The sequence below is a fragment of the Cavia porcellus genome, unplaced genomic scaffold, assembly GCF_034190915.1.
Source record: "Cavia porcellus strain 051 isolate PalLab524CR breed Dunkin Hartley unplaced genomic scaffold, mCavPor4.1 scaffold_7, whole genome shotgun sequence".
NCBI lineage: Eukaryota > Metazoa > Chordata > Mammalia > Rodentia > Caviidae > Cavia > Cavia porcellus.
The window spans coordinates 5,807,018-5,819,587 of record NW_026947490.1 but is presented as its reverse complement, the minus strand read 5'-3'; the positions used below and the strand labels follow the sequence as shown (position 1 = coordinate 5,819,587).

The 12,570-nt window shown below is 36.1% G+C and overlaps 1 protein-coding gene across 21 annotated transcripts in view; it reads right to left on the bottom strand.

Moving 5' to 3' along the window:
* Nucleotides 1–12,570, bottom strand: part of Synj1 (synaptojanin 1) — an 86,507-nt gene that overhangs the window by 43,150 nt on the left and 30,787 nt on the right. For all 21 annotated transcript variants that reach the window (XM_013149744.3, XM_013149746.3, XM_013149747.3 and 18 more), the window contains exons 7-10: nt 7,914–7,975; nt 6,642–6,738; nt 1,909–2,078; nt 801–882 (exon numbers count right to left, since the gene is read on the bottom strand). In XM_013149744.3, the coding sequence (XP_013005198.1) occupies nt 801–882; nt 1,909–2,078; nt 6,642–6,738; nt 7,914–7,975 (411 nt within the window). The remainder of the gene's footprint in view (nt 1–800; nt 883–1,908; nt 2,079–6,641; nt 6,739–7,913; nt 7,976–12,570) is intronic.

Genomic DNA, 12,570 nt, shown 5'->3' with positions numbered 1-12,570 from the left:
GGACCTTTTTACTCATTTAAACCTTTCTCTCTTTAGGGAAATGGAAAAACTTATTTTACTTCACTATTAGTTTGGTTTTGCCTATCTTAGCAGTAAATTTTGTAACCAGCCAACCAAGTGCTATTATATTCTCAAATCTACCAGCACTGAAAGTCAGCTAAGGTGGATCCTGAAAACACCTGTTCTACTTTTACTAAAGAGTTTCAAGTATTTCGATAAGCTTACACAGAATCCGTGCAATTGCATCTGCCATTTAAAACCAGAAACTGAACTATGCTTGAGTCACATGATAAATGCCATCTAAATAATCAACATGCCTTCTTGTATTTTTCATCTATGACACATTTTCTAAATAAATTACAATGGTAAACCTCAATAACAGATTTCAAAAACAAAGCAGTAAAACTTATTTAGTTACATAAAAAATATATTCCTGCAGAGAACTGTATACATTTTTTTAAAAACAGTACCTGGGATTAAACTCAGGGACTTCACACTGAACTACATCCCTAGCCATTTGTCAAGTTTTGGAGACAGGGTCTCTATAAATTGTTAAATTGGCTTGACTGGGCTCAAATTTGCAGCCCGTCTGGCAAATGCAAAGTCCTGAGTTTGATTTCTGGTACCAAACAACAACAACAACAACAACAACAAAACATTTAAATCAAAAGGATTTCTGCTCCCCCACAAAGACACTAGAAGTAAACAAAAATTTTTAATGAAGCATGAAAAGTAATTAATGATAAACATAAATATTAGCAAAACACAGAGGCATATGGCACAAGGAACACACATTTTACCTCTAAGCCAAGGAATGCCTGTACACTATTTGTTCTATCAAGGCAATCCAAGCAGTTTGTTCGAACTGTACCACTCTGGCACCTGTAACAATTTCAATACAGTTAGATAGCTAGCTTGCAGCAAAAATAAATAAATACATAAATAAAATAGCAAAACAAAGATAAAACAAACTGAGAGTTGAGGTGACTAAAACATAGTACCACTTTCTCCTTCCAACTTTTTTTATTACAGTTTTCAAACATTACCAAAAGGATGAAAGAATTTTATGTAAACATACATATATCCACTACTGAGATTCTACGTCTATTAACATTTTGCCCTTTACTCTTTATCACATATCCCTTACATACTTGTTTTTAATTAGGCCAGTAGTTTAGGAGCTAAATATACATTCCTGTTTATGAACTCAATAGTTTTTGTATATAAAAAATATTTATGGAATGAATGTTTACAAATCTAAGATCTGCTATCTCTGTTGACTATCCTATAATACTGCTATGGCACTGATACTAAATAAAATATATGAACTAAAAAATTAAAAATTTGAGCATTGTTTACAAAAGTTTATTTTATTTTTTTGGTATACCTCAGCCTATATTCTGAAATTAAATCTTTCAAACTCACTTTTTCCTCTTTCATATGCAGAAATTGAAGATTTAGATTATACGGCACATCTTACTATAATTTAGTAAAAGCAACGCTTTTTATTTCTATTTCTATTTGTTAGTTTTTTCTGGGGTCAAGAAAGTTAGTTTTGAAACTGAAGTGTAACAGTATGAGGTCTGGAACCAGATGAATCCTAGTGCTAATACTTTCAGATTACATGATTTGGGGTAGATTACAGTCTATGTCTCAATGTTCTCAAATATAAATAGGCATGCTAATAAAACTTATCCTTTTACTGAATGTTACTGATATAAATACAGCCTAAGTACACTGCTAGTACTATATGTGCTCAATAATGCAATTTTTTATTCTAATTTGTTCAATTCTATAGGAAAAGCCTAAAACTAAGCATTAAAAAATAATTTAAGAGTCCAGTACTGAGAATGACTTAAGTTATAGCACAGTTTCAATTTAAAGAACAGAGAAATAGAGTCATCAAACCTTTGAACTTCACTTCCATTGAAATAAAAGAATCCATAATCTAGAAACTTCTGGACTTGAGGTTTAAGAACACTATGTAATTTTTCTGCTTTTCCTCCTTTAACCATTTGATGATAGTCAAAATTCACCATGTGGATATCTGCAGCATGTTCAGAAGCTTTCAAATGACTCTAAAAGTAAAAAGGCAAATAATTATCTAAATATTGCTTGATTTTATGAATACAATGCTATAAATTGAACTTTATATTTTTTCACTTTTTTGTGGTTCTGGGGATTGAACCCTGGGTCTTGTGGATGCTAGGCAAGTTGAGCCGCACTGTCAACTTGAACTTTACATTTTAAACTTTAGCAGTGCCCTTGAAATTTCATTAATTCCACAAGCTTTCATTGACACTGGCAGTAAAATGCAAAATTACTTTTTCTAAAACTCTCATGCTTCAGAGACTACGTGACATAATTAACATCAGGCAATCTAAATAATATTTGAATCTTGCTTAAAGAATAAAGTATTATTTCCAATCATCAGTATTTTTTTTTTGTTTCTTAGAATAACTTTATTACATGACCTAAGAAGAAGGGAGGGGGATTTATTTACCTTTTGAGGCCTTGATCTTTTTAGCTAGAGCACTACTTTCTTGCCCTTTAGCGCATAATTGCTTGCCATATTGACCAGATTTAAAGTGATACATGCAAAAAACTTGCTTTAGCTGCTTTTCAGTTTGGCATACAGGTTGTCTCTAAAGAGTAATTGATAATTTTTTTTTTTTTGCAGAAAAAAAATGAACAGTAGGAAATTACTAGTTAATGGATTACATATTGTCATCTTAGAAATAATTGTTCAAGTCACAAAATTAAAGCTTGTAAAGTGGACATTCCATCAATGATACTGCAAACAGTTCTGCTCAATGATCCAATATAACTCTGTGATATCATATTCTATCTTATACACTTAAACATACATGCAGTTATATAGTTTAGAGCACTTTCTTTTCCTCTCTTTTGTACAATGACTATTACACATTTTGGGTTTCATTGCTCTCACGGTTCTTATTACTTTTTTGGAAGAGAGTAAAACCAAATGTGACAGAACAGAATTGGTCAAGTCAAAAGGGTGGACATAATAGATAATGTGATAACATAATACAAGGTGATCAACAATGGTTACCATAATGCCTCCCGCTATCTCTAATAGAATTGCCTATACCATTAGTTATAATACAATTGAACAAAACAGTAAAGAACAAAACCGACAAAACCAAACCATTGGAGACATTGTAGGTCTTCAAAAGTAGATAAAAGTCAACGAGAATGGGCGTTATAATGAATCTCATTATCTTCACAGCTGATGCCTAAATTTTCGAACCTGATACTATCCAGCAAAACAGAATAGGGGAACATCAGTTAAAAACCAGATGGTGAGAGTAATACAGGGCTTTGAATCGAGGTAATGGAAAGTCAAAGTGGGTTACTATAATATATCCTGTTATTTTTTTCCTTTAATTAAAAGGATAAAAATTTTAAAAAAGTATTAAAAAAGTAAATAATGGAGTGGAGATTGAGATAAAAGAGGGCATAACAATGAAACAGCACAGATCAAAACATAACCATTTAAGCAGAACAGTGTTTCACCACCAGATAATCCTGACCTAAAAGTAGTTACCATATTGTCTCTTTCCTTGAAATCCTTGAGTACAACTTCGTATACTGTAGCATTAAGTATATCAAAACAATGTAAAACCATTTAAGAGAATGACAGCATTACAGAATATTTAGAATCGACTAACAGAAAATGAATAATGGTTTCTGTATAATCTCCTTGTCTTTAAAAGGTTTTTGCTTATACTATCATACATAATAAAATCCAGTAAGATACAACCTATTTAGACCATTGGAGACAGAAGGACAAAAGCTAGATGAGACTTCAAAACAAGATGATACTAAATCAGTATTACCTATTAAGATGTCATTTTCTCCAAAATAGCTGTTCCTATCATCCAATCTTCTCTGCCTCATTTCTGTTGAGCTCTTATTCTGTCAGTAGCTGTCAGTTTGTCTTCTTCACTTTGTTCTCTGCTCCATTAGTTGTGGCCTCCACTATTTCTGGATTCTTTGTATTTTTCTTTTTTTAGAATATCCTGCAATACTCTCTGTAGAGTTGAATTGGTGGTGGCAAATTCCCCCAGTTCCTCTTTATCCTGGAAGCACATTGTTTTTCCATCAATTTCCAGGGACAGTTGTGCAGGATATCTCAATCTTGGCTGGAGATTATTATCTTTCAAAGCTTGAATTATTTCGCCCCACGCTCTTCGTGATTTGATGGTTTGTGCAGAGAAATCTGCTGTAATTCTGATGGGTGCTCCCTTGTAAGTGGTCTGTTTCTTGTCTCTGACAGCTTTTAATATTCTGTTCTTGTATTGAATTTCTGGAATTTTTATTATTATATGCCTGGGTGTTGCTCTGTTTGGGTTGTAGGTAGCTGGGGTCCTGTATGCCTCATACATCTGAGTATCTTTACCTTTTGCTAAATTAGGAAAATTCTCCTGGATTATTTCTGTGAGTAGCTTTTGTAGTTCATTTGTTTGTGTCCCTACTTCTTCTTTTATGTTCTTAATCCTTAAGTTATGGATCCTCTTATCATCTTCTTGTCTTTGTATTATTGCTGTTTGTTTCTTTGTTATTTTTAAGAAGTTTTTCATTTCATTCTCCCATATTACAATTCTGCCCTCCAGTTCAGATAGTCTGTACTTAGTTTCTTTCAAGCTGTTATGCCAGTCTTCGATAGACTTCTTAGTTTCTTGGTAGTCCCTTTGAACCTGCTTCACGTATTCTATGCTTTCCCTGTTTTCTCCATCAAACAATTCTCCCCTCTTTTTCTGTTCTTCCATTCCACCATCTGTTTTTTCTTGGGTGGGGCTTAGCATTTCTCTAACTATTTTGCATACTTCTAGCTTCAGGTCGTTGATAACTTCATTCCTGAATTGGTCTATGAGGCTCTCTATATGGTGCTTTATGTGTATTGGTGCGGTGTCCGCTATTGCCTGTTTCTCAGAATTGGGGGCCGAGGAGCCTTTCTTGTTGCTGCCTCTTCCCATATTCTCTGTTCCTTATATATGCAAGCTTATATGAGAGGCCCAGCTTCTCTCCCTGTCAGCCACAGCCTGATCGAATTGCGCCAGTTAGGTGTTCCCACTCACCGCTGCGCACCAGGCAGCCTACGCGGGGGCCCGCCCCTCCCGGCCTCCGTCAGGCTCTGGGATCTGGTTTGGGCCAGCCTACGGGGTCCGTCGGCAGCGTCACGCAGGCCAGGCACTTTTCACCAATCCCACCCGAGAGGGGAATGTGTGGCTGGAGTCGCCACCACGCCCTGCTCCCGCAGGACTGCTCGGGCCCAGAAAGTCCACTGGAGTCAAACTGTAGTGGAGTGTCAGTTTCTCTCACTCACCTCGCCACAAGTCAGAACATGCCTCCCTGCCCGTCCTGTTTTCGACTCCGTTCACAGACTCCCGTTCTCAGAGTTTCCGCGCGTCTCTCTCCTTGCCGAGCGGATGTAGAGGCAGCCAGCCACTGCGCGGCGGGAAACCCAAATCGCGGCTTCCAATGGCGCAGGGTCCAGCCTCAGCAGGGAGACTTTTCTGTTCCTGTTTTAGCACCAGGACTGCATTCCAAGTTGGTTTCTCTCAGCCGAGTTCGTTCCTGAGTCAGCAGAGCATAACTCCACCTGCTTATGTCTCTTTAGTCCGCACCATACCTGGCTTCTGAGCCTAGTTTTTCAGAGAGCCTCCGGTAGTTGCTGTTATCTGTCCGCCATGTTCTCCCGGAAGTCCCAGTATTTTGTTTTTACAACATAAATTTAATAACCATTGGATCTATTACAGAATCTCAAAATGAAGTTTTTTAATACAAGGCCTATTGAGGAGTGAAAGATTTTTATGACTGCATTCAATATGTTTTTAAAGTTTATTTACAATATTCATTTCACAAGGCTACAAAAATAGTTAAATAATTAGATTACTTTTAGATTTAATAATTGGTAAACCTTTTTTTTTTTTTTTGGTACCAGGGATCAAAATGATGACCTCATGCCTGCCAGGCATGCACTTATGCCACTGAACTAAATTCCCAGCCTACTTTTAAATTTAATGAGAATGAACTTTAGAAAATGTTCCGTAACAATTATGTGTAAGTTTATAATCTTACATAACACTATACTTTATCTTAATTCATTATTGGATTAAAGTAGTCTATATTTTTTCTTTAGAAGTCACACAGTTTTTGAGTTCTTTTCACTTAAGCTTTCTTTTTTACTCAAGTTCATTTTACTCAAGTTTTCTCTCACTACAGGAAGGTATAGTTGTGCATGGACATAAATATATGATTGACCATTTCATAGTTTTAAAACAATGACTATGGTTTCAAGAAGCAGGCAAGGAAACTGGCTGGTATTTATCTACTACTGATGTGAACATTTCTAGGGGAGGTGGGTGTTCTGCTTCTGTACAATATTAAATAAACAGATTAGAAAACAATGTCAATTATCTTGAAAGCTTTAAATAATTTCAACTTCAGAAGCTTTAGCATAAATGCAATCCTAATAGCTCTAAAGAGCTATTAGGTTTCAACAAGCACCTTATCTTTTTCTCAGGAAATCACTTACTTCCTGGAAGAATCTGATTATCATTATACTATTCTAGGTGACCATGGGCCAGAATGGAAAAAGAAATAGCCATACTTACTTGGAAAGCCTTACTTAGCATATGTTCGCCTTCCTTAGATCCAAGCAAATTTACTACTATTTGTTTACCATACAAATTCTTAAGTGTTCTAAAATGCCTATTAAACAAAAGAAATAAGCATATATCAAAAGATAAGGCTAATTTTTCTCAATAAGCAAGAATCCATTATTAAAAGGAACCCAGGTGGCAGTATTTTAAAGTTATAGAACTTGCCAAATGATACCCATGGCGCCACGTTGATGAAAACTCAGTTACTGCATTTCCTCTCTGACTTACAGATGGGTGAGACTCCTACCCAACTGGTGCTTCCCACTCTAGGGGACCAGCACCAGACAAGGCAGAACACAGCCATCAGCAGAGTAGGGCAGGCATAGGGGTACTGGGGAAAGGCTGCACCTCACACAGGAGGTCACCATTTCCAGGAATATTCAGAGACAGTGCTTTATTAGCTGTAGCCTTTGAAAAACACGCCCCAAATTAGTTTTTTCCTCTCTAGCTTCCAGCCATTCAATCTTCCCCTTATGTGCAGTTTCCCTTGACATAGTTTTAGTTAACTGAGGTTGATCATTGTCTGAATAAACTGTCTTGACTGTTAAAGAGAGATAGTCACATAACTTATGTTATAGAATGTTATAATAGTACTATTTTTAGTCCTAGTTACTGTATCTCATTATTAAATCAAACTTGAACACACGTATGTATGTTTAAGAAAAAAACATACATGCATATAGTATATAGAGTTAAAGGCCTCAGGGATCTATGTGGGGAGGTTTTGTAATGTATCCCCTGAGCACAAGAGAACACTACTTAGAGACAGTGAACTTTTTAGAAGTTTCAGTGATACAAACAGCCCACTGTGGCATGCATGCCATAGGTTTGCTGCCACTGGTATGTAACAATGCCATACAAAGGAAATCTAATATGAGATTCATTTATAATTTTAAAGTCTCAAGACAGTGTATTTATAAAGCAAATCTTAAGAAATTTTGCATTGTTTTTTTGTACTAAGTCTCTGAACACCAGTCATATTTCAAGTGCTCAATAGCTACACAGGGCTAGTGACTGCCGCAGTGGACAATAGACAGGAAGTTTTAAGGTCACACCTGCAGCACTGTCATTCCTAGAGCCAATATACTAGGAATCCCAGTCTTCCAATTGAATTAGAAATCAGAACAAATTTTAGTTAGAGCTAAAAGACATTTAAACAAATTGGTAGTCTTACTCTTAGCAATATCAAAATGTAAGGCACTACGTAAAAATAATCAGTCCTACCTGTCAAATGCAGGTGCATTGGCTTCAAACCCCCTTGACATACGAACACGATGGGATCCCACCTTAGACAAGAAAAGCAGATTTCATTGTACCAAAATGAAAAACATGTGGACAAAAGGAAGATATGCTTGATGCATGTAACAATTTATTTGCTGAGCACATACAAGTAAATCAAATAAGACATTTTCCCACATAATATTTTCTTTAAAAGTCCTATGAGTTTCCCCTTTGCTTTATTTTGTTAAAAAGCAGTCCCATTAAAAAGAAGTTTGGCCAGACATGGTGCCGCACAACTGTAATCCCAGCTCTCAGAAGACTGAGGCAGGAGGATCCAAGTGAGAGGCAGCCTGAATGACATAGTGAGACACTATCTCCAAAAAAAAAAAAAAAAAAAAAAACAAGTTTAAGTTACACTATAACGAAACACTTGTAAAGGAATAGTAATTTCTCGATGCAAAATATTTTCAATGCTTTCATATATATTATCTTATTCTCAGCTCAAACTACATGGCCTGTGTAAACAAACAAAGAGATGCACCTTTCCTCCTAAATCTGTGTAACTAATTCCACAAGATTTAGATGAGATTTTTTTTTGTCTCCTGAGCTAAATTTCTACTCTTCCAAGCAGTCTACCACTGTCATGTCCATGTGTTTTTTCTCTCTGCAGTGCTGAATATGCTACCCCCATCTCCATCACCAAAAGCTCCAAAGAATTAAAACCATCATTCTCTTCTGGAAAAACAGATTTTCAAAGTCAACCTTACTGTCATACAACTACATAATAGCACATTTTGAAAAATTAGACATTTTGGGTTAGTGAAATAAACAAGATGGAAAATATCTACCTATTATGTATTGCTAACTTTTTTTCTTCTCACATAATAAAGTAGCACAGTGATGAGGCAGGATTGAGGAAGATCTACCAGATGTCAAAAAGAAATGAAGGTGAGACCAGTTTGAACTTCACTTCTAATATTTCTCTCTGAGACACTGGGATTAAAGTCTCCCAGAATTCATTCTTTCTAATCTGTGGATGAAGTAGCTCTCAAGAGAGTATAGGAGGGAAGTTTTCATTAAAAACAAAGACAAGAAACAAAATAATGTGCTTACAGAATTTCAAAACCTAATTAACAGTGTCATCATTAAGTATTTTTCTTCTCTGCTAAGTGGTGGTTTATCTATTTTTTTCCTTGTTTAACAAGAAATTGATTAGACTAACCTGGATCACATTTGGGTCAACTGATTCATCCATCAGATTCAATTTCATTTTATGCACCTAATAGCCTTCATAAAACTTGAAGAATATGTACTCTATGACATTAAGCATTTTAGACTAGAGAAAAAGAATACAAGTTGATATATTTTCTTTGGTGTAATCTGAGGTTAATTGACCTATAACTACATAAAAGCTCTGTCTACAAAGACTGCCAGTAACACTATAAAATTCACTTTGTCAACACCTATGTTGTATAGTATTGTAACCATCAAAGGTGAAAAATACAGTTCTCCTGTATTTTGCTGAAGGCTGTGGTCATTCCCTACTATCTGGCTCCCCAACAAAAAACACCTGTAACTACATAGCAACAGTCCCGAGCAATAGATAGATTTACTTAGACTAGGTTTAATTACTGAGAGTTAATGGAAAAATTCTGTAATAAACAGCTAGTGTCAACTGTGATAAAAGCACTGCAGAAAAATTTACCACCTTTAACCATAAATTTACCATGATAACCATAAAAAGATAAAAAAGTTGTATCAACGTTATTTTTTAAAAAAGTATTAGAGTCAGGCACAGTAGTATATTACAGGTAGCTAAGTTAGACAGGAATCAATATACAGTCAGAGAGGGACTATGTGGTCAAGGAAGTCAGCAGAAAAAATAAAAGACCTCAGAACTGTGGCTGGAGGTGCATCTGAAGATGACCAGGCCTCAAGATAAATATGCAATGACCAGGCCTACATACCTCCCTAAGGGATAAGCAGTAATTTGGAATTATACTGTAATTTTTATCACCTGGTCCAATGAAATCCAGCCAGACATCAGTTGCCCACATGAGTGACCAGAGCACCTGGATCCATCCCTTCCCCAAAATGCCCTTATTCTTTCCATATACCCCTGTTACATGACCTGCTTCTCTACTGGATCAATATTAGCTATGTAGCTATACTTACAATCTTATTGGATGATTACAGTTTGACTCACATTGTAGTTATCCCTTTGCACCACCTCATGATTCTGCTCTATTAAACATTCTTAGACTAGTGAGCTCAATGGCATCCCACTTCTGGAACCCCTCCGGCCTCTCTTAACCTTTCCTACTCTTAACCTCCTTTGTCCTTTGGAATTCATTCTTCAGTTTCAGAAGACTTGGTATCTAGCAGGTTGGGAGTTATATTTTTCCTTATATCAGTAGCATCAACTCAACACCCAGAAGGCTGAGGCACAAGATTACAAGTTCAAGGCCAGCCAGGGCCACACAGTGGGACCCTGTCCCCCTCCCCTAAGTTAAATTTAATTTAAAAATAAAAATTAATAGAGTGGTATGGAACATCATTTCTTTTACTATTATTACTTTATGTTACATATTTCTGAAACTTTAACCAAAAACTGAGCATATAGCACTAAACTAGGCATAATCTCACCATATTTGTTCTTTTTTCCCCTTTTTTGGGGGTGGTGGTGGTGGTGGTACTGTGAATCAAATCCAGGGCTTTCACACTGCTCAGTGTTCCTAGGCCTGTTTCATTTTTCATTTTGATATAGGATCTTGCTCCATCATTAAGTTGCCCAGGGTGGGCTCAGACTTGCGATCTTCCTGTCTCAGCCCCTCAGAGTGTGAGATTATAGGGTGTGTGCCACCACACTATGGCTGGGTTTTCCCATTTTTTAAAGACTTATAAGCTACAGCAGAACAGAAATATAATGTGAGAATGATACTATAAATTACAAATGCCAACGAACTTCAGAGAAAAAGAATCATAAATGAGTTGTCAGGATGGAAGAGCATCATTCTCACTTGTGAAACCTTTATGATAACCTTATAAAATTTAAAAGGAATTCATACTATAGTTTACCATTTCTGTACAAGGCCTGACTCCCCAAACAGACTGCATGCTGTGAGCATCATTATAGCCTCTTAAGTACCTCATAGTACCTGGTACAATATAATACACATTGGAAGAACTCAAGTTACTAAGTGAAAAGATCAGCATGGAAGGATGATTGGAGTCCATTCAATAAGATATACAATGGCTGCTGAAGAGCCACCACCTTTACTTTGGAAGCAGAGAATTTCTCTTAGAAAACAGCAAGGCACAAAATGCAAGTGAACTTTAGATTACAAGAGGGCAAATCTGATGAGCCTAATACATCAGAAGTGGAAAGCTTTTTTCAAAGAGTTAGCAGGAAGCTATCTAGAGAGATGAGACCAGTTTAAAAACTGTGAGAATCCTTAAGTCTACGAGAAACTATGAAGCTCTTACTGAGATGACTAAAACAAAATGGAAAGTTAGAATGTCCGGGAGAATGCTGGGACACCTTGGCTTGCTCAGTTCTGACTGATTCAAGCCATTATAGTAAGATCTCATACATCAGGGATTCTTAACTTTGAGTGGGAGGTAAACCAGTTAAAATACAGATTCCTGGACCCATTCCAAGAGATTCTGATTCAACTGATCTGAAATTGAGGCTGAAAAATCTGCTTTATAAAATCACTTTAGATGACTTTTTTTAACCCTTCAATTAAACAGCTACAGTGGAATTAATCATGAAGAGGCGTATCAAGAATTCTGTCATGACTTCTGAAGTGAGACATATCACAAGGCAACACCTAACTTCAAGGATCCTCCATAAATTCACAAGATACCTAGTAATCATTCATAACCACCTTAAGTCAAAAGAGTTCTTTTTATCCTTTATGGAATAAAACTTTGGATTTGGTGTTTTAATTTTTTAAAATTATCTCTTTTTCCCAGTCTTTGAAAAATCAATTATATTTTCCTTGCTTTAGTATCACCTTTTTAGAATAGTAGGGAAAATGTTTTGGTATAAAAGATACAAAAAGAATCCATCCATAGTCAAAGAAAGGCTAACTATAATAACTATTAAGGTAAATATAACTGTAAAAACCACTGACTTGATCCCCAATCCAAATGAAGTCAACAACAGGCTAGGACAATTGGTAGAATTGTTGGACTCTCTCAATGTCCCAAAAATTATGACTATAAAGAAATGCACGACTTAAAAATCCATAGTTTTCAACCCAATTGGCACATGACATTAGCTAGCCAGATACTACCGAGAGCGCAAAGAACAAAGAAGGAAGAAAGAAATTCTTAGCTATGGTGGATCCCTCAGTAAACTACCAGAAATCAATTTTACTGAATAATTAAACACTGTAATTGTGAAATTTGTAATGAAATAACAGAGAAAGCTATGTATCAGAGGGCCCATAAATAGGCTATCGAATCTCTTCTGCTAGTCTGCCCCCAAAAGAAAAGCATTTAACTGCACTGAACCAGGGCTTAGGAATGTTCTTAAAATAGTTCAAACATTGCTGCTAATCCCCAAAGCTCAGGAGTGGTGAGGTTGAGTTGGGAATCTTTCCCAAGGGATTTAGGAGAGAGATATATCTATCTATTTAACCTATCCTTAAAT